General features: G+C 41.4%; 1 protein-coding gene across 4 annotated transcripts in view; it reads left to right on the top strand.

The window, feature by feature from the left end:
- Positions 1 to 22,971, top strand: part of Usp45 (ubiquitin specific peptidase 45) — a 64,216-nt gene that overhangs the window by 18,428 nt on the left and 22,817 nt on the right. For 3 of the 4 annotated variants that reach the window (XM_052718105.1, XM_052718104.1, XM_052718106.1), the window contains exons 6-9: positions 5,967 to 6,109; positions 7,050 to 7,145; positions 7,571 to 7,701; positions 19,155 to 19,242. In XM_052718105.1, the coding sequence (XP_052574065.1) occupies positions 5,967 to 6,109; positions 7,050 to 7,145; positions 7,571 to 7,701; positions 19,155 to 19,242 (458 nt within the window). Of the gene's footprint in view, positions 1 to 5,966; positions 6,110 to 7,049; positions 7,146 to 7,570; positions 7,702 to 19,154; positions 19,243 to 22,971 lie in introns of those variants that run through there. The other variant, XM_052718107.1, reaches the window with a different exon arrangement.

Raw genomic sequence — 22,971 nt, 5'->3', positions numbered from 1 at the left:
TAAAAATTCAGCCTCTTAAAATCCAGAGTTTCCCAACTGTGGGCTCCTATAAATTAAAAAAATAAATACATTCTTACTTCAAGAGGGAAGAACCAGGGCACAGTCACAATCTGAACAAACAAAACCAAACTCCAACTGTAAATAACTCAGTATCCACTGTCTGGAATTCACTCATGACCTTCTGGGCTCCTCACAAGGGCTTAGCTCACTTCTCTGGCTCTGCCCTCTGCAGCACAGTTTGTCTTCAGAGCTCCAGCTGGCTCCACTCCACTGCTTCTCCTGTTCTTGGTGGTCATCCCGGGGTACTGGCATCTCAAAAATCCTGGGGGTCTTCTGCTGCAACTGGGCTCCATCTTCACCAGCCTCCAATAGGTTCTTTTTCTGGTGCCAGTCCTCAACTTCTTTGCATGACCTCTTCAGTCTGGACCTTGAACTGACGCCAAGGCTGCACTTTCACCCATAGCCTATCCTGGCCTCTCACGGTGCCAGGCTTCAGCGGCTCTCCATGACCCCTTCATACCTTCAAAACCAGTACCACCTGGGCGACTCTTACACTACCAAGTTTGGCTGCTAGCACAAGGTACAGCCTTGGCCACTTCTGGAACACAGCCTGTGTGCTGACTGTGAGCACACACTTCACAGAAAATCTCACCTCAATGATGCTGGTCTCTTTTCAGTCACCACAGTAATTTCTTAGCTCCATCTGACTAGCATCTATTTCCCAACGAAGCAAGAGTTTCACTTCAGTGGTTCTGATCTCTTGTTAGTCACAGCTAATCCTTCAGCCTCAGCTAACCAGATTCTCAACTCAAAATAGCAAACAACCCCGGTAGTCTTGAAGGGACTCAAACTTCCTTGAAACTTTACAAACCAGGCCTCCATTGTCTAAACTGCTTTCAACGCTTTTATCTCCCAAGCTCCCAGAGAACAGCCCAATGAGCTCTCAACACTCAATGGCTTTTCTAGTCCAAATTTCCAAAGTCCTTCCACAATCCTCCCCCAAACAACATGGTTAGGTCTGTCACAGCCATACCTCCTGATCCTGGTACCAATTTGTCCTCGTTAGGGTTACTCTTTCTGTGATGGAACACCATGACTAAAAACAACTTGGGGAGGAAAGGGTTTATTTCACTCACAGTTCTATATAATAGTTCATCATCAAAAGTAGTGAGGGCAGGATCCTGGAGGCAGGAGCTGATGCAGAGGCCATGGAGGGGTGCTGCTTACTGGCTTGCTCCCCATGGCTTGCTCAAACTGCTCTTTGTGTATGTAGACTACAGAGTTCTTACAAGAGCCATAAGAAGACAGCCAGGACTACACAGAGAAAGCTGTCTTGACAGGGGGAAAAAAAAAGTGGAGGTTTGTTTGCTGGGTGGTGGCAGCACACACCTTTAATCCCAGTACTCAGGAGACAGAGGCAGGTGGATCTCTGTGAGTTCAGGCCAGCCTGACCCACAGTTAGTTCCAGGACAGCCAGGGCTAGTACACAGAGAAACCTGTCTTGAAAAAAAGTTTTTAAAATAAGCCATAAGAAGTGTAGCTAGAGGAGGCTTGGGGTCATGTACAAGTGTAGTGGTTCAGTACCCAGCACAGCAACCAAAACAAGCAAACAAATGACAAGCTAGAATGCCCAAAGTCTGTTCTCTGCATTCTCATTGTACGTAATTCTGTTAATGTGAAGGAATAGATGATGATATTGTAGATAGAATATGCTTTTAAAATAAAATAACCTTGAAATCCTGGACTTACTCTTTCTAATAATGGGTACCAATTTATTTATTTTTTTAGTTGTCGGTGAAACGAGGTAAAAAAATGAACAGAAATAAAAAAATTTGTATGCTCTTTTAAAATTATTTTGGTAGCAGCTTTGCCCTTTTCATTATAACACATTCCAAAAAAATTCTTGGAGTTCAGTCTTTAGGGTATTTGGTTCTGTTTCTAAAGAAGGTGGAGGGGCTGTGGTACGGCTCATTTTCTAGCATGCTTGCCTAGATTTGCCTAGGGGTTGAAACCTGGGGTTCAGGCCCCAACAGCACATAAACAGCAGAAACACACGTACCTTTAGGTGTAAAATATTTGACTAATTCAGACACCCCCCTGTTTTAAACTAGAATCTTAGCTCTCAGCAGACAGTTCATTAGTGAATAGATGTACAAAAATGTATACTTAGGTCCTGGAAGTTCTGCTGGTACATAAATTCAAGACTTTATGTACCAGCGCTATACTTTCTGGTTATAAATCGTAAGGATTCTATATAAATATAAATAGTGGTTCATATAATAGCTGGCACACTGTAGGCATTCCATAAACTGAATGGATTTAAATTGTTCTGTATTCTAAAGCTTTCCCTATTACTTTAAATAAAAAAGTAGCTTTCAGAAAATGCTACTATGTTTTTCTGGTTAAATTATCTGATGTATTTAATACATAAGCCTAATAGCGTTGTTAATCTTGGATATTTTCTCATAGATTACTGTAAAAGTGAGCAGACCCTTGCCACTTGTGTGAAGCGGCCATTTAACCATGAAATCAACTGTGTTTATCGCTGCTGCCCTGTGGGCATGCTCTTTCTGGCGTTCTGTCCATATTTGGTGGCTGTGCATGGAGAGCCAGGTGGTGCTGCAGAGCATCGCACAGTGAAGCGTGGCTATCTCCAGATTTGACATTTGTCATTCCTTACTGCTGAAGGGAAGGGGGGAAATCTGTTTTTCCATATGTTTGTGCTTTTTTTTCTTGCCTGCAGTTTTGTCCAGATGGCCTTATGAACATTGTTTACTTTGGGATGTCATCCCAGATGTTTTAAAAAGTGACGGATGAATGAAGTACAGAGATACATAAAGTATATATAAAAAAATTTAATATTACTTATTTCTAGGACTATTCTAGGAAATTCCAAGCGGATTTGTGTACTATTTAATCTATGTGTAGTTACTTTCTATAGCTTATTTCTCCCAACCATTGTTTTTTGTGTGAAAAGTTAAAAGAACGGGGCTGGTAAGTAGTTCAGTTGATAGAGTGGCTGACTAGGATGTAAGAGTCCTGGGTTCAGTCCCCAACACTTAGTGAAACCTGGCATGTTGATAACCCTGAACACTGGAGGGGGAAGCAGGAGGTTAATACCCAGGTAAGCTCCATGAGCCCTTGTCTGAGATATGTTACATATCAGAACAGCACTTACTATGGATGTTAAAGAAAGGAAAGTCTTTTGAAAATTCATTTGTTCATCTGTAAGAATCTTAGCCAACTGTCTTTTATAGTTATTGTCATTGAACATGAGTCATTGATGGGGATTTAGGTTGTAAAGTGATGGCTTTATAATTGGAATGTTACTGTTATGTCCCTGAGCAGATCACTTAACCTGTCTGAGACAGTGCTGGGATTGAAGGCATGTGCCATCACACCTGACAGACATTTCCTTTGTTCGCCTAGCCACTTGTAAGGAGCCATTGCTTTTGTAAATGGTCCCTTACCTGGGATCTTGTAGGAAGCACTAAAAAGTGGATCACTAAAACACCATTGTCAATAAAACAACCATGGAACATAGAAATGAGATTAACTGGGAAACAGGGATCAGCAAGAATAGGAGGAGACCAAAGGAGGGGGAATATGACAAAAACAGACACATGAAAATGTCACAATGAAACCCATGATTATATAGTATATAAAAATAATGTATGTGATAAAAGAACAAGAATCCATTATCAGTGAATATCCATAAGCTTAGACAGCAACCCTAGCAGAAATCCAACCTTTTTATGCCTGATGAATTCCTAAAATGAAGGACTTGGGTATCTGTGTTCTGGGAGTCCTGGAAATGTGGTCTACTGTAGATATATCAAGGGATGACTATAAATGTTTTTGTTTGTTTGTTTGTTTTTTCTTTTTTTTTTTTTTTTTTCCTGGAGCTGAGGACCGAACCCAGGGCCTTGTGCTTGCTAGGCAAACTCTCTACGACTGAGCTAAATTCCCAACCCCTTGTTTGTTTTTAAGACAGGGTTTTATATATCCCAGGTTGGTCTCAAACTCACTGTGTAGTTGAGGATAGCCTTGAATTTCTGATTTTTCTGCTTCCACCTTCCACATGCTGGGATTACATGCATATGCCACCAGCCTGGTGCTCTGTGGTATAGGAAAGGAACCTAGGGCTTCCTGTATGCTAGGCAGACAATCTATGAAGTAAGCTACATTCACAGTCCCCTGTATGATGATTTTGAATCCCAGTAATCTATTACATAGATCTGATCAACATGTCAGTTTGTAAATGTTAGGAATTGTTCTTTATTCTTACATTGTCATTGAACACAAACTAATAATGCAGTTTTCAACTGGGCATGGTGTTACATACCTTTAATTCCAGCACTAGGGAGACTGAGGCAAGTTCAAAACCACCTCGTCTACATAGTAAGTTCTAGGTCAACCATAGCTACATAGACCCTGTTTCAGAAACAAATAAAATGCAATTTTCAGATCTATGCTAGTTATCTAGATTGTCAAGTACAAAGCATGGCACTCAGGTTTATTAGATATTTTACTTTTTTTTTTTTCCCCAAGACGGGGTTTCTCTGTGTAATAGTCCTGGCTGTCCTGGAACTTTGTAGACCAGGCTGTCTTTGAGCTCACAGAGATTCACCTGCCTCTGCTTCCCAAGTGGTATGATTAAAGGTGTGCACCACCACTTTTTTGTAGTATAGTATGATCCCATTAACTGTTTTAGCTTTTAAATTTTCAAACTCATAGGAAAGTTTCCAGTTTTACCGAAGGGCATCATTGTAAGATGGTAGTTTCCTGACCTGGTCCTTTCTTTTGTTTACTAATATCATCTTTTTATCAGAAGGTTTCCCTCTGAGCATGGTGTAATGATGCTTTCCTTAGTCCCAGCACTCAGGACACAGATGCAGGAAGATCTTGTGAGTTTGAAGCTAGCCTCGCCTATATAGTGAGTTCCAGGACAGCCAGGACTACCTAGTGAGACCCTGTCTCAAAAAGAAAGAAAAGTTTCCCCTCATGGAGCTGAAGAGATGGCTCAGCAGTTAGGAGCACTTGCTGCTCTTTCAGAGAACCTGGGTTTGATTCCTCCTGACCCACATGGTGGCTCACAGCCATCTCTAACTCCATTCCTTTCAAGGAATCCAATGCCCTCTTTGGCCTTTGTGCACAGGCATACATGTAGGCAAAATACCAATACACATTAAAATGTTTTTTGTTTTTTGATTTTTTTCTGGAGCTGAGGACCGAACCCAGGGCCTTGTGATTGCTAGGCAAGCGCTCTCCCACTGAGCTAAATCCCCAACCCCACATTAAAATGTTTTTAAATTGAAAAAATTTCTCTCACCATTTAATCTCATAAAAAATCTATCATCAATATGCATTCATTATGTAACCATCTGTTATATTACCCTTATTTTGATATTCCGATTGCACACCTCGAACTGATGTACCATGCAGCCGGAAGCCAGGGTTTGTTTGTAGCCCAGGCTGACTTAACTCAATTTGTATCTGAAGGTGACCTTGGATTTCTGATCATCCTATCTCCACCTCCCGTGACCATTTTGATCCCTTCCTTATTCTTTGGCACAACAACAATTTTATAAGCTCATTTCTCATCTTCCCTATCTGAGGCTTTGAATAGTTTGTCTTTAAGCACCCATTTCTTTTCTTGTGGGGAATTGTATTTAGAAGAAAGATCTTTTCTGTTTGTTTTCACCTATTTCCCTTAAACCTTTAAATTCATCAGGAAATTATTCTGTAATGTGATGTAAGGGTACAGATATCTGTATAACAATGAATTCAACTCCATAGCTGTAAAATATAAAACCAAAGATATTTTGTTTGTGGTCTTGTCCTTCAGGAACACTAATTTAAAGATTCAGTCTTATTTGATTTTAAATGACATATTTAAATTGTCAAGTGGCATATTTAATTTTACATCTCATGTAAGTTTTCTGTGACTTATGTATGTTTCATAGGTGCATTTTCAAGACTCATAAAACTTTGTGAAGAAAAGCGTGAGACAGGTGAAATAAAGAAAGGAAAAAAGGGCAGCTGTGTGCCCTCTGTGAAAGGAATTACAAATCTAGGAAATACTTGCTTTTTCAATGCAGTCATTCAGGTAAGTCATCAGCATGATTTGTAAACTGTGAACAATTATTTGAACTGGTTAATATGAGTGTAGACTGTCCACTCACTATTAAATGTTATTCTAGAAAGTTCCTTCTGTTTCTCTTTGTTTGGGTTATTGTTGGTGATTATCATATGTGTACTCAGCAGTGCTACCTGGAAGTCTGTTGTCTTGTAGTGGTTCTTTAGTCATACTACAGAAAACGTAGTGTGTTCAGTTAAATCTTTAAGATTTTAAGTGGACATGGTTTGCTGTGCTGAATGAGATTGGGAGCTTTGAGAACACTAACGTCATCACATGGGAACCACACACTAACTGAACAGAGAACACTCATGTCATCACATGAGAACCACACTGTAGCATGAATTTTAAAAGTTCTTATTAATTAAAACAAACCCAGAGCCAGATATTGGGGTGAACGCTGGAAGATCAGAGAAGCAGAACAAGCCACAGCTACCTCACCTCGCCAATTCCTCAGTTGATCCTGTTTCCTCAGACTGGAAGCCTCTGGGTCCTCATCCAAATGGATCTCAGCTGAACTGCTGCTCAAAAGCCTAAAAGCTTAACCAGGCTATAGTTTCTAATTTTCACGCCTTATATACCTTTCTGCTTTCTGCCATCATTCCCTGGGATTAAAGGCATGAGTCACCATGCCTGGCTGTTTACAGTGTGGCTTTGAACTTGCAGAGATCTGGATGGATCTCTGCCTCCCAAGTGATAGGATTAAAGGTGTGAGTGCCACCATTTTCTGGCCTTTATATCTTATCTAGTGGCTGTTCTGTCCTCTGACCCCAGATAAGTTTATTAGGATGCACAATATATTGGGGGACACAATATATCACCACACCACACACTAACTGAACAGAGAACACTCACATCATCACATGAGAACCACCCACTAACTGAATCGAGGCTTGGCTCTGTTGTCTAGAACTTGGCCCAGACTCACATTCTCTTTGAACTGATGAACGAGATAAAAGAAGACGGCACGAAACTCAAGATTTCGCTTTCGTCAGTTCCACAGCTGGTGAGTAACAAGCACACATACAGCTACAGAAACGTAATAATCTGTTTCCAAAATGTTTCTTTTCTGTTTCTCTAAGCCACCAAATGGGACTATAGTCTGAGGGCTTTAAAACATAATTTAAAGTATCTTGTAAAAATTACCAGATAAAGTTTTCAGAAATTGTAGCTTTTTAAGGTATGCTATGGTTCAGACATATTGTGGATCAAAAAAAAAGTCGAGGCAAATTTTATTTGCACAACAAAAGTCAGAACTTTTATTGAGCAAAATGTCCAGGACTCTTGTTTTGTATTTAACAGTAACATTTATTTAAATTTAGGTCTTGTTGTTGTTACTATCACTTAAATAAAGTATAGCTTTAAGATTCTTGATAATATTTTATTTTCAAATTATGTATTTCTGACATAACATTGATCATGTTTTCAAAGGATCCATTAGTGGTGGAACTTTCAAGCCCTGGACCATTGACTTCAGCCTTGTTCCTGTTTCTTCACAGCATGAAAGAGGCTGAAAAAGGACCACTTTCTCCTAAAGTTCTTTTCAATCAACTTTGCCAGAAGTGAGTGTGTCTGCATTCTTGATATGAACAATGAGGTCACAAAGTACTAATGCATTCCCACTAACAAGGGTTTTATTCCTGCTCTGTTGTTTTGGTTGCTGCCAAAGACTGCCAAGACAAAGAAGCAACATCTGTTAGCCACATCTGTGTGCTTTATGCAGATTGTCCCCATCCTCTTTAGAAGTGATTGTGTTAGAAGTTTATGTGTTAGGAACAGAGACTCAGAAATGAGGTAGCACACCTAGTTTGGGGGGCAACAGAACTGAAAATCAAACTTGAGTCCTGACTCAAGTCCAGGATGTAATATTATGTATGTCTGTATCTACCAGGAAGTTACAGCCATTTTTGTGTTTTGGCAGGGTGAGTTGCTTGTGCTACCTGGACATGTTTCTCGGGTGGAACTGAATGGTCAGACTGGGGCTAAGCCATTCATCATGGCTTGTGACTATTGCCCAACTGTAACATATAGAAAGTAGCATTAAAAATATGTTTCCTTTGTTGGTGCCAGGCAAGGTCTACCACCAGGCTACATTCTCAGACTCATAGCTTCTTTGTTTTAAAGATGAACTTTGAGGCAAATAGAGCTTATGTGCATTTCTCCAAGTATTAGCATATATTTAAAAGCAAAATCTTCGTTTGCCTGGAAAGAAGCGCATGCCATAAAGGGCTTACCTAACTGGATATTTGTAAGAAAGTAAAGCAGAGAAGCAGATGACTCAGTCGTAATGGGCCGTCTGAGACTGACTGCTGTATTGAAACAGTGAAGGGCCTGGCCCCACCCTTTCCGTGGGATAAAGGTTAAACTCTTTAGAGGGGCTGAGGAATATACTATTAATCCTACTATTTGAAATAAGACCACTACCACAAATCTTGAGCCAAATCTGAAAAAACTTTAATTAAATGCTGGCCAGGATGATGGACTCTGGCCAGGTCCATTCCAAAGTTCTCAGAAAATGGCAACAAGTCACATTTTGCAGAGGCTTATAAAGGCAAACCCATGAGCTACTGTATTTCCCATCAGGTCCAGTCAGGAGCAAACATAAATCCTCACATACTTCCTGCCTGCCTCCTACATCCAAACAGGGGCAAGTATATATCCTGATGTACTTCCTGCCTGCATCCCTCCTGCCTGCATATAATCAAGCACATCCAGGGCAGATGGGTCAAACAAAATTGTTTAGGGAAATGAAAACATGTGGCTTGTTATCTTCCATAAACAATAGCTTCCAGCATTTCAGGAAGTATATGTCCTTGAGCAAGGGGCTTACAGGTTAGAAGCATAGATCTTTTAGGCACAGTAATTAAAACTTAAAACATGGGCTGGAGAGATGGCTCAGCGGTTAAGAGCACTGGCTGTTCTTCTAGAGGTCCTGAGTTCAATTCCCAGCAACCACATGGTGGCTCACAACCACCTGTAATGAAATCTGGTGCCCTCTTCTGGCCTGCAAGGACACATACAAGTAGAACACTGCATCCATAATAACTAACTAACTAAATAAATCTTAAAAAAAAAAACTTAAAACATACATATATACATGCATGTATATATCTACTAGGAAGTTACAGCTGTTTTTGAGGTTTTGTTGTAGGGAACCCACCAGAAATGACCACTTAAACAATTTATAGCCAATTGAAAGTCTTTATTCTGCTGGTTAGGACTACACTCATGTATTCAGTACCTCAGTGTAGCCCCATCCATTGAGACCAATAGGATTTTAAAGGCACAAACCATGTTCTGGCTTGCTTGGCAGCTGCAGTGGGTACTTCACAGAAGCAAGCAGTTTAACAGCAGCTAAGGAAAGTGGTTAGCTGAAGGGGGTTCTGCACAAGAAGTTAAGATAAGTTAGCTGGGGCATCTTGACCTTGGGTTCCTAGAATAGAGTTGGGTAATTTTCCATGGGATTCTTCATCAAGGAGATCAAATTCTCATTAAACTTGAAATGGCCTCAGCAAGAATACAAGATGGAGGAGCAATGTCTTGCTGCATCACAGTTTGACAGAGTGAATTGCTTCTGCTGCCTGGACATATTGTTTCTGGAGGTGGATCTGAACTGAATGGTCAGTCTAGGGCTAAGCAATTCTTTATGTCATGGGGCTATTGCCCAATACAGTCTGTTGCAAATCCTCATGATCCGAGACTATTACCCGACATATCCCAATTCTGGAAGGGTAAAAAGGAGAAAGGGGAAGAGTCGTAGTTTTGGAGTGACTACTTCCTGTTAGCGAGGTGCTGCAATCTCAGTCATGGAAGGGGCACATTGAAGTTGCTTCCAGATTGGATAAGGGCTGGTCAGTTACCTCTGGGCAGTAAAAGCTGGTAGTCTTTGTTGGAAGAACTTGGTGAGACAGCTTGGGAGCCAAGCAGGTACAATTTGTTTCTGGTCCTACACAGTCTGCCTCTCTGATGGTGAGAGCTGGGAAACTGGAAGCCTGGCTGTCTTGAGCTTGGTGGGACCTAGAGATGTAGAGTCAAATTGAGGGGGTAAAGCCAGGAGTCATTTATGTCCCTATTCATCCTCTTAACTTTTCCTGAGTATTGGGGCCAGAAAGAGATATAGCATTTCCAGGGGATTTGGACACAGGTTGGGTAGTCAAAGAGATGAACTTGGGGCCATTATCTGACTGAATGGAGGAGGGCAAGCAAGAGATGATCTCAGAGAGTAGTGTGTAAACTATAGTGTGGGCCCTCTTATTTGTGGTTGGGAAGGCTACAACCCATCCTGAAAAGGTATCTACGAATACTAGTAAATGTTTGTGTCATCCGACTAGGAGAATATGGTGAAAGCTAACTGCTAGTCTGGGGAAGGTAACTGGACTCTCATTTGGTGAGATGGAAACTGGGGAAGCAAAGGTTGGGATTAGGATTTATCTTTTGGCTGGTCTCACAGAACATGGTTAGTCTTTTTAGAAATAACCCACCAGTGAATAGCGGTAATTAACTGCAGAGAAAGGAGAGAAGAGTTTGGTGACTCAGGGAGTATAGGCAAGTTAGGATGTCAGCCATCAGAAAGAGGGTCTGAGTGCACAAGGTGGTTCTGGAGATGGAGGTTTTGTCGTCAGAGTAGATGGAGGATGTGACAGGGCAGTGTGTTGGGCCATTAGGTCGGTCATGTTATTGAGAAGAGAGATATATCATTTGTCCTTTTCATGTCCACTGCACTGGAGAGTGGCTGGGTGGGAGGGAGAACTGCTTCAAGGAGTTCCTGTATTAAAAGGGAGTTAATAATCGATGTTCCTTTTGGGGTTAGGAAGCCCCTTTCTCTCTGGAATAACATGTTGAAGTATATTTAGCGTCAATGTATGTACTGACTCTAAGGTTGCAAGCAGGTGTGAGAGCCTGGGTAAAAGCGATTAGTTCTGTCTGTTAGAAGTTGTACGCCAGGTTAGGGATTTTTTTTTTTTTTTTTTTTTTTTTGGTTTTTCGAGACAGGGTTTCTCTGTGTAGCTTTGTGCCTTTCCTGGATCTCGCCCTGTAGACCAGGCTGGCCTCGAACTCACAGAGATCCGCCTGCCTCTGCCTCCTGAGTGCTGGGATTAAAGGCGTGTGCCACCACCGCCCAGCAGGGATTTTATTTCTAGTATGTGTGGGCTTGTGGAAGTAGTTGGATCCCCTTGAAGTATAGCATATTGTGTTGTGTAAGGGGCTTGTTTTGGGGTACTATCATTTATAAACAAGTTGGGGACCTTTTACAGGTGGTAATGAAAATATGGGCAAAAGGCTTAGAGGAGAAATCATGTGTCTCAGAGCAAGCATGAAGGAGCTCTGAGGGCATGGAGGGTTACTGGGGATGTGTGTTTTGGGCTTGAGAAGTGAGCATGACTCATATACAAGGTTAGGATCTAATAAGTAAGCTTGGAAAAGCTGTACCCTGGTTTGGGGGTGATTAGGAAAGTGTGGTGGCTGATTAAGTCCTTGAGTGGATGTAGTGAGCATGTGTAGGGGGCTGTGAAGTAAGATTTTGTTTGCCTCAGGGAAAGGCAGTACCACCATGGCCATGGTCTGGAGGGAGGGTGGCCAGTCTCTGGTGACCATGTCTAGCTGTTTGGAGAATAGGCCGTGGGACAATATATGTTCCTCCCTGTCTGCAGAGTGTTGCAAAGGCTTGTCCTTGGTTAGCATTTAAAAAGAGATAGAAGTTCTTGTTTGGATCTGGAAGTGCTAGTGTAGAGGTGAAGGAAAGAGTAGATTTCATTGGTTTGATGGCAGAAAGGATGGATTGAGGGGGAAGAGTGGCTCCTCTAGGAGCCTCTTAGTGGCTTCATTAAGAGGCTGAGCAGCGCCGGGCGGTGGTGGCGCACGCCTTTAATCCCAGCACTTGGGAGGCAGAGCCAGGCGGATCTCTGTGAGTTCGAGGCCAGCCTGGTCTCCAAAGCGAGTTCCAGGAAAGGCACAAAGCTACACAGAGAAACCCTGTCTCGAAAAAAAAAACCAAACAAACAAAAAAAAGAGGCTGAGCAGCAAGGGAGAGTTTGGGCATCCATATTTGAAAAAATTATAAAAGCCTAATAATGTAAATAGTCTGCCTTTGGTTCGTGGGATGGGTAGACAAGGAGTTCCTCTATCTTGGTTTGGGGTGTAGTTCTCCCTTCTAGTGAGATTGAGAGGCCCAGATAGGTGGCCAATGGTTGGCGTATCTGGGTCTTGTCTCTGGAGACTGTATAGGCCCAAGAGGCAAGAGAGTTAAGGTGTCTTAGTTAGGGTTTCTATTGCTGCAACAAAACACCATGACGAAACAGCAGGGTGGGAGGAAAGGGTTTATCTGGCTTCCACATTTAAACTTAAACTATCCCCAAATAGAGAGGGATTGCCATGCTTCATTTATTCTGCACATACAGTTTTTTTTTTCTTTAATGCCTGAAGGCCAGAAAAGACTGAGAAGCTTAGAGATGTGACTGCCTCATAAACTTAAGTAGTGTTAGGGCATTGTATGCTTTAGAAATTTGTTTTAATTCTGAACAAAATAGCTTCATTTGTTTTTATGTTTTCTTCTTTTATTAAGGTTTATAAAAATAAATAATATGTTAAAATAGTTGAGTACTCCCAGATAAAAATTAAGATTTCTATGTACCCCACCTTCAGGATTCACTACTACAGGTATAATGCCTCTCACCTGATGTGCTTAGGGGCAGAAAGGTTTTAAACTTTGGGTTTGTTCAGATTTTGGAACATTTGCATATATTATGAGCCCTCTTGAAGAAAGGGTTCAAGTACAAACACAAAATTGACTTACATTTTATATACCTTGTGAGCCTAGCCTGCCAGTAATTTTATTGATTTTTTTTAAAAGATTTTATGTTTATTATATGTGTATGAGTGTTTGCCTGCATGTATGTGCACTACATGTGTGCTTGGTGCCCTTGGAGGCCAGAAGAGGGCGTCAGATCCCCCAGAACTCCAGTTGAGATGCTTGTGAGCCTTGGGATGTAAGTGCTGAGAAGCAAATTTAGGGCTTTTGCAAGAGCAGCAAGTGCTCTTAATGCTGAGCATCTGTTGGACATTCTTAGAACATTTTGGGCAGTTCTATAAAATGCATTTGAAGTGAAGCTAATTCATATCTTGCTATCTTTTCTTTAGACTTCATATGTTTTAATTTCTCAGTCCGTAGGCTTGCTTGGTGTAGTTTTTTGCTTATTCATTTTTCCTCATTTTTGTCCCCACTTCTTTCTCACCTCCTTGGCTCATCTGTCACTCCCACACTTCCTTCCTCATACTTCTCTGCTCTCTGCTTATTAATTTTAAATCTTAAGTTGCTCTCACATAACCCTTCTGGCTACCCTTGGAGATCAAAGTTTCCTAACGTTACTTTGTGGCCATAATTTGGATGTGTGGTGTAAAGGCTCAGCTTTAGGTACTCAGGCTGTCTTAGTTCTTTTGTGGCCTTTGGGAACATTGTCTAGGGGGCTTTCCTTAAGGCTTAAGGAACTGTCCCCCATCCTTCAACAGTGAGCTTCATTTGGGTCCTTGTGAAATACATTTATCTCTAGCTCCTCAAGGCTGAGCTCTTTCAGGCCCAACATGGCTGTGCTTTGCTTTGCCTACCTTATGTTTGTGATCCGTGGAATTCACTTGGACTTTTTTTTTCCCCTCTCTATTACTACTACTACTTTATTATTATAAATAATAATTATTATTACAGCTTTATTATTATTATTATTATTATTATTACTTGTATGTGTGTTTATATGGTGATACATCATGTGTCACAGTAACACATGCGCAGAGGACAAATTTGTGAAGTCAGTTCTCTACTTCCACCTTTTTGTGGATTCTAGGGATCCAACTCAGTATTGGGAATTGAACTGGGCCATCTGGACGAGCAGCCAGTGCTCTTTTTTTTTTTGTCGTCTCTTTTATTTTATTTTACTTTATTTTACAATATAATTTAATTCTACATATCAGCCACGGATTCCCTTGTTCTCCCCCCTCCTGTCCCCTTTCCCTTCCCCCCAGCCCATCCCCTATTCCCATCTCCTCCAGGGCAAAGACTCCCCTGAGGACTGAGATCAACCTGGTAGACTCAGTCCAGGCAGGTCCAGTCCCCTCCTCCCAGGCCGAGCCAAGCGTCCCTGTATAAGCCCCAGGTTTCAAACAGCCAACTCATGTAATGAGCACAGGACCCGGTCCCACTGCCTCGATGCCACCCAACAGATCAAGCCAATCAACTGTCTCACCTATCAGAGGGCCTGATCCAGTTGGTGACCCCTCAGCCATTGGTTCATAGTTCATGTGTTTCCATTCGTTTGGCTATTTGTCGCTGTGCTTTATCCAACCTTGGTCTCAACAATTCTCGCTCATATAAACCCTCCTCTCTCTCGCCAATTGGACTCCCGGAGCTCCACCCGGGGCCTAGCTGTGTATCTCTGCATCCAGTTCCCTCAGTCATTGGATGGGGTTTCTAGCATGACAATTAGGGTGTTTGGCCATCCTATCACCAGAGTAGGTCAGTTCGGGCTGTCTCTCGACCATTGCCAGTAGTCTATTGTGGGGCATCTTTGTGGATTTCTGTGGGCCTCTCTAGCACTTTGCTTCTTCCTATTCTCATGTGGTCTTCATTTACCATGAACTCTTAACTGCTAAACCACTTCCCCAGCCCCTGTATCTTGAGGATTTTTAAAGCCCTCTTCTTTTTAAAAAAATACTGTAAAAATTTGTGTGTGTGTGTATGTGTGTGTGCGTGTGTGTGTTTATGTGCACTACATGTGTGCTAGTGCCTTGTGAGACCTTTGGAGCACTGAAATTTGAGTGACAGGCAATTGGGAGGGCCTCCTGATGTGGGTACTGAGAACTTAAATCTGCTCTTCTGTAAGCACAGTGATTGTTTTTAACTACTGAGCCATCTTTCCAGCACTCCTTGCTCCCAGACAGCATCATTCTTGTCATGTGATAAGGTTTGAATTGAAATGTTCTACAGAGGTTCATGTGTTTAAACACTTGTTCCCCAGCTGCTGGTGCTGCTTTGGACCTGAGTTGGTGGATGTTAGGTCAAGAGGATTGTAGCCTGGCCCTGTGTCCGGGCCCAGTATCCTCTCTGCTTCCTGGTCCACCAAGTTGTGAATAAGCTGCATGACAAGCTCCTACTGCCACGAACCAACCTGCTCTGGATGCCATTCCCTTCCCACCATAATGGAATGCACCTTCTGGAATCCTGAGCTCAAATAAAGCTCTCTTCCCTTCAGGTGTATCTGTCAGATATATTGTCATAAAGAAGGTAATTAATATCCTAAGGCATGGGCTGGAGAGATGGCTCAGAGGTTAAGAGCACTGGCTGTTCTTCCAGAGGTCCTGAGTTCAATTCCCAGCAACCACATGGTGGCTCACAACCATCTGTAATGAGATCTGGTGCCCTCTTCTGGCCTGAAGGGATACATGCAAGCAGAACACTGTATACATACATACATACATACATACATACATACATACATACATAAATAAATCCTTAAAAAAATACATAGCTTTAAAAAAAATATACTAAGGCACATTTCCTATAAATGTTCCTCTTATTCAATAGGCTGAATGTCTTTGTATATTTGGTATCTGTTAACTTTCTTAAAAGTAAGTTTGAAGGTCTTTTGCTATTGGTACCTCAGATAGTCTCCTTCAAAAATTTTATAAGTTATTGGATTATGTTTTCCAGTTCTCACTAAAAGAATGAAAAAAACCCCTAGGTTTAATTTTTTTCAGTGATTATTCAGAAGACAATAAACAGTTTGTACATGGTTGAGATAGAGATGTAGGAAGGCAGCTTCAGAAATGATCTCCACCCTGTGTATCTGTCTGCTCGAAGACCGCCTTCCTAAGGAAGATACCTGAAGGATTCCTGTTTCTGTCCTAGTTGATTTCACTAACACTGCTTGATATTGACAGCACAGGTCTATTATGTAATTTCTACCTCTTGTGATGCCAGCTGTGGAGGCTCAAATAACATTGGGGTTTGTTTCTAGTCCAAGTTTCTCTGACATACTCCCACAAGCATTCTCTAATATGATGATGCTATTTGCAGCTACCTAGCAAAAAGTTCACTGAAATGGTGCTTCCACTTCTGTGTTAAATTCACTACCAGTTCACTTAGCTCTGTGGCAGGCACATCAGTGCACCGTAGGGTGGATGCTAATTTTGAGAGTATGAGGAATGCTATTTAAAGTACTGGATTCTGGGTCATAAGAGCTGGATTGGTATTTAGTGGCATTTAGCTTGTTCCTCTTCAGTCCTTCCAAGTAGAAAAATGCAGTGCATTTTTACAAAGTCTTTAACAGTGTTGTTTATATCAAATGAGATTACACACACACACACACACACACACACACACACACACATCATAGTGAAATTATTGTAAATTTGTTTTGTACTGTGTTCCTGTGTTCTTTTCGTAGAATTCACCTTAGATTAGACTGCATTCTAGGGTTAGCTTTAAGACAAGACATTCATCTTAACATTGGAATTTATTACAGATTTTAGAATTTTTTATTTGCTTATATTCATTGTACAAACAGTTGATTTCATGGTGACATTTCCATCATGTTTGTCATAGACAGATTTTCCATCCTCCACCCCCTCCCTGGTCCTTTCTTCTTTCCAAATATTCCCCTTTCACTTTAATATCTTACTTTGTTTTATTGAGTTTTCCACATCTGAGAAAAACAAAGTTTTCTTTTTGAGTCTGGCTTATCTGACTTAACATTTTGATCTCCTGTTCCATTCATTTATCTGCCCACGACACAAGTTTTTCTTTATGTTTGCATAAAAGTCTCTTGTGTAGGAATACATTTTCTTTTCCCATTGGTGTATTGCTGGACACAACACCTAAACTAATTCTGAATACCGTGACTCGGCTATTGTGACTGCTGTTGCATGAATGTGAGTGTGCATAACTTTTATGTGCTGACCTAAACATTCAGTCTCAAATGTGCTGGGTCATATGGTCAATCTGTTTGAGTTTTCTGAGGAACCTCTGCACTGATCTCCATAGTGCCTCTGGCACTGCCCATTCCCACCCACAGTATATGAGGGTTGTTTTTCCTCCCACATCTCTGCCAGCGTTTGTTGGCTTCTTGATGTTAGCCATCTGACTGGGTGCACCTTTGGTGTCTAGTTTTGATTTTGAATTTCCCTGTTCCTAAGGGTATGGAACTTTCCCCCTATATTTCTTGGTTATCTGAGTACTGTCTATTCAGTGTTCATGTCTCCACTTGTTGCTGGGTTATTTCCTGTGGGTTTTTGTTGTTTGTTTGTTTGGTTTTTTTTGTTGTTGTTGTTGTTTACTTAGATATTCTAGATACTAACCTAGTAGTTTACAGCAAGGATTTTTCTTCATGCTGCTGATTGTTTACTTTTCTGTGGAAAGTTTAATTTCATGCAATCTCACTTGTAAATGTTTTGCTCTTTCCTAAGCTATCAGATGCTGTTTCAGAAAGTCTTCGCCTATGCCTGTATCTGGAAGTGTTTCCCTGGTTTTCTTTTAGTAGTTTCTCATTTCAGGTGTTACGTTGAAGTCTTTTATGCATTTTGTGTTGATTGTTATAGAGTGGAGGATGGCATCTAGTTTTATTCTTCTCCACATGGGTACAAAGTTTTCTCGGCCCCATTTATTGAAGAGGCTGTCTTTTCTCCGACCTAAGCCTTGACACGGTTGCTGAAGTGTGTGTTCGTGTCTGCATTGTCTGCTCTTCTCTGTTGGTGCACACGCTTGTGTTTGTGTCACTGCCACTCTGGCTTTGTTACTGTGGCTCTGCAGAATTCATTGAAATCGGGTGTTGTGATACTCCCAGCACTGTTCTTCTGCAGACTTGCAAAGTTACCAAAATCAACTCAGTGTTTGCCATTGGTGTCTCTATGTGTAGCACTTAACTATCTCATTCAGTCACACAGGAAATCTAATTATTAAATCCTTAGAAGGAATATATTCACATAGTTAGCAATGTGTAGTTATATTAAGATACAGTCTGTAACTGTGTGACTGTATTTCTTATAAAATAAAAAGCAAATGAATATTTATATTAAGATACAGAATGTATCTTAATCCTTTTATTCTTTAGGTGAAAAGAAATCATAGAGACTTGGGTTTGAGTGCTGTTTTTCTTTCTGGCTCTATGACATTGCATATCTTAATATCTCTTCCGGTCCCTGTAGTCTGACCTTTTTGTCAGGACTGCTAGCTCCTCGATAATGACTCGGAGACTTTTTTTTTTTTTAATTTATTTATTTATTATATATACAGTACACATATCCCTGCAGGCCAGAAGAGGGCACCAGATCTCATTACAGATGGCTGTGAGCCACCATGTGGTTGCTGGGAATTGAACTCAGGACCTTTGGAAGAGCAAGCAGTGCTCTTAACCTCTGAGCCATCTCTCCAGCCCGTTATTATTAACTATAGAAGCTCGGCTGATCACTTAGGCTTGTTATTAACTAGCTCTTACAACTTAAATTAACCCCCCCCCTTTTTTTTTAACCAATCTACTTTTTGTCTCGTGACTTTATTACCTTTACTCTGTAGTGCCCAGGCTGCTTCCTCTTCCTCTGGCTGGCCACTCCCTCCTTCTTCTTCCTAGCATTCTGTGTGCCTGAAAATCCTGCCAAGCTATTGGCCATTCAGCTTTTTATTAAGCCAATCAGAATGACACATCTTCACAATGTACAAAAAGATGATTCCACAGCAGGTCTCTCATTTACAACTTGAGAACATTGCACATTTCAGTGAGACTGTTAAGGGATGGGGGAGTTTAAGTGTGTAAAACTGTCAGTACTGTGTGTGACATGCCTGATCAAAGGTAAGTGCCTACCCAATGGGCTCATTTGCCCTGGAACAGGAATAACATTGTGGCTCTTTAATTGGAAAGTAGTAAACTGACCATTAATTTATTTCAGAATGATCTTGTGTAAGACTGACGTGTTACTGATGATCTGTGGGATGATTCTTCCTTTTTTTCTTTCTTGCTTTGTTTTCACATCCCAGGGCTCCTCGGTTTAAAGGTTTCCAGCAACAGGACAGTCAGGAGCTTTTGCACCATTTGTTGGATGCGGTGAGGACAGAGGAGACAAAGGTCAGATTTCTTAATGTGTGTCACGTGTTCTCTTTAAGGCCAAGGTACTAACCTGGAACAGTTTCTGTCATTTTAAAGCACAGTGACAAGTAATTTTGGTCTATATTTTTGCCTTTCTTCAGTAAGATTGTTTCTTTTATACTTTTGGAGCCCCGCTTGTCCTTTCCTTAATGTCCCTCAGCTCTGAAATCAACTCAACGTAGCTTAGAGACAGAACTCACTGTGGTCTCCAGCTGCTGTCCCGGCTACCCAAGAGGCTGAGGCAGAAGGATTGCGTGGACCCAGGAGTTTACAGTGAGATACCTCTCAGAAGAAGAGTCAGGTGTGATGCTGCATGCTTTTAATCCCAGCACAAGGGAGGCAGAGGCAAGCAGATCTGAGTAGTGAGACCCTGTCTCAGGAAGATAGGAAGGAAGGGTGGGAGGGAGGGAGGGAGGAGGGAAGATAGGGAAGGAAGGAAGGAAGAAAGGAAGGAAGGAAGGAAGGAAGGAAGGAAGGAAGGAAGGAAGGAAGGAAGGAAGACACAAAAAGAAGGGTAGAAAGGTTGTCTTAAATATTGAGGCCAAGGCATATAAACACAGGAACAAACAACCATCTAGAACAAACAACCCCCTTATCCTCTGTTCTCCTTCCCTCTAGCTTCTTTCGCTCTTAGAGTTTTTTCACTTCCGTCAGAAGACGGCAGTGTTTCTTCTCCCACTGAAAGCCAGCACAGTGCTCTCTGTGATCTGCACGCTTCAGTTTCACATATGCAAAGCCTAAACTGGCTGTTGTTATTTTGAATGCTCAGAGTAAACCTCCGCTGCCCCATACTGGCTTAGGTTCTACTCCTGGCTAGTGGAGTAGAACTTCAACTGTGTGAATCAGGAAACGTTCTCCAGAGAGAGCAGCTGCTAAAGCCGGCTTCTCCGGGAGTGCTAGTCAAGTCCCATGCTTGAGTGTATTGTTGTTTATTGGCTTTAATATGGCATCAGTGAAATGTATCTTATTGGGGGATCTTATGTAGATAGTATACGATTTATCAGAGAGGGTACAAAATAGTAAAGATGTCAGATATACAGCACATATTCTACATTGCTGTGCTGCTGATGTATTCCCTAAAAGTATACGTGTTCGTAACCTAATCATTAAAGTAACGTGATAATGGTACTTGGAAATGGGATCTTTGGGGGTAATTTGAATTCAGTAAGGTGTGAGAATGAAGAAGAGGAGGGATCCAAGCCAGCACATTTACACTTGTTACACCCTAAGATTCCTCCCACCCATGTCAAATGCCAAGACCCTCGTAAGATGCTGGTTTTTTTTCTTCTTTGACTTTTAAAAGATGAGTCTCGCTCTGTAGCCCAGGCTGGCCTTGAACTTGGCTAGTATTTTGTCACAGAGGCAGAAAATAGACTAACGTTCTGTTTTCTCCCTTTTTCACTTGTGGCAGTCATTGCTAAGTGTTTATTGCTGTTGGAAGCCTACCTTCGGCTTCAGAGTCATTGTCTAAACATACACTGTGGGCCGGTCTATTCTAGGTAATATAGTATCTTAGAGCACTATAGCAAAATCCTCATCTCCTCAAAGCAAGCACACTTCCTACTCTGTAGTAATGTGAAATAAAGCAGTCACGTATCAACAGAGTGCTTCTATGCTTACAGTAGGTGTTGTTGGGCAAGGTAAGTTCTCCTTTCTCCCCCCTGCACTCATGCCAGGGCCCTACAGAAGCTAAGCAAACACTCCTAAGAGCCCACTTTCGCCAGGCGGTGGTGGCGTACGCCTTTAATCCCAGCACTCAGGAGGCAGAGGCAGGTGGATCTCTGTGAGTTGGAGGCCAGCCTGGTCTACAGAGTGAGTTCCAGGACAGCCCGAACTGTTACACAGAGAAACCCTGTCTCGAAAAACCAAAAAGGAAAAAAAAAAAAGCCCACTTTCTTTGAACTGTAATATTGTATTAATGCCCAGATTTCAGTGAAGAGAGGTAGGGTTCTAATTTTTTTTTTCAGAAATTATTTCAGCACAACAAAGAATGAGTTGATTTCTCTGTTCTACTAAACAGTGTGTGCTGTAACCATACCCTTTGTTTGCTGACTTCCTTACTCACTCACCAGGTTCAGCCTTTGGATCTTCATACTCCCTTCCTTCTTCTTCAATACTCTTATGTGTATTTTGATTTGGAACCCGATTTCCTTCTGTTAAGATTTTTGTCATGACTTGGTGTGGTGTCACATTCTAGTAATTCCAGCACTCTGGGGGCAAGAGGATGGAGGGTCATAAGTTCTGGGCAAGCCTAGGCTACATAGTGAGACCCTGTCTCAAAAACCAGCAATAGAAAGAAAGATTGGTATCACTTTCTAACACCTTTCTTGAGTTATGACTTCTTCCTTTGTACCCGGATGGAGTTTTGTGAGTACTGTTGAACAAGTTTATTACAGCTCCAGTGAGAACTTGAGAGGGAAAGTAAAGTTACCTGTTGGATAGGTTCTTCCTTCTGGCTTCCTGGGGATTTGTAGCTGTTTTAATGTTATCATTTGAATAAGTTAATGGGTAGCTGCTACATCATGTTATACCTGTTTTTTAAAGATAAATTAAGAAATCTAAAATTAAGTTTTGGAGACATTAACATTTCCCTGAGCTAAAATTTTATCACATTTTCTTACAGCTTTATAGATTTTTTTCTGCAGAAGTATGTTTATTATGTGACAGTCATATGCCATTGCAAACTAATTAATTTTTTTCTATGCATTGTTTCTCTCTGTTGTGCAGTATCATAAAATCTCAGACAGTACATGTTGCTCATATTCTGCTATTTGAGGGCCATAGACAGTTTGACAAAATTAAAATGTCGTGTCTATGGATGTATTAGCCTTACAAGCGGAACAGCCATGCTGGTCGGTTACAGTGAGTCTGTAGACAGGAGCTGCATTGTCTTGCCTGGGAATGAACAGATGCTGAGTGTGCTGTTCACACGTGTCACTGCCCTGGCTTTCTTGACGGAAGAAAGGCTGCAGTTATTATGTCTGCCACCAGAATCGTGGAGAAATGACTGAAAACTACTGACCTTTCATATTGTTTCCTTAAAGACTTTTCCTGTGACAGTAAGGTTGAGGAATATACTACTGCTAAATTGAATGCAATGCTAAAGGGGCATGTGGTCCAATCATGCGTGTTTGTGTGTGTGCAGAATATATAATTACATTTACTGTAACTAGTTCTTTTATGGTCAGCCTTTTCACCTTCAGATTCATGCTTTCTTTGGTTTTTCCCCCCTTCTAATAGAGCTTTCACTAAGATTAGACTTACCATTTTAAAGATGCATCATATTAATCCATTGTTGAGTAAGATCATGTTAAAGGCAGAATGTCTCAGCTAGCTGCACTCTATCACGTGTGTTTAAGCAGCTCCATTCCTGGCTTTTCCTTTTCCTTTAACATGAATGTTTAGGTCATTGTGTGTGTGTGTGTGTGTGTGTGTGTGTGTGTGTGTGTGTGTGTATGTGTGCACGCATGTGTGTGATGAGTTTATTATAGATCCATAGGAGGGAGCGTGAGAGGGAGAGCGCCATGCTGAGTGAGGCCTGGGAGTCAGCAGTGTTAGCCAGCTGGCCTTTTTCATGCCCCCTGTACTACAGCTTGAATGTAAGGCCTTGTGTTTGTCAGACAAGCACTCTACCAAGTGAGTTACTTCCTCAGCTCTCTTGAGTCAGTTTTTAGACCTTTATTATACTTCATAAAAGTAATTTGGAAC

The sequence above is a fragment of the Peromyscus californicus genome, unplaced genomic scaffold (assembly GCF_007827085.1).
Source record: "Peromyscus californicus insignis strain IS unplaced genomic scaffold, ASM782708v3 Scaffold_5__1_contigs__length_169319896, whole genome shotgun sequence".
NCBI lineage: Eukaryota > Metazoa > Chordata > Mammalia > Rodentia > Cricetidae > Peromyscus > Peromyscus californicus.
This window is presented reverse-complemented; position numbering and strand designations above follow the sequence as displayed.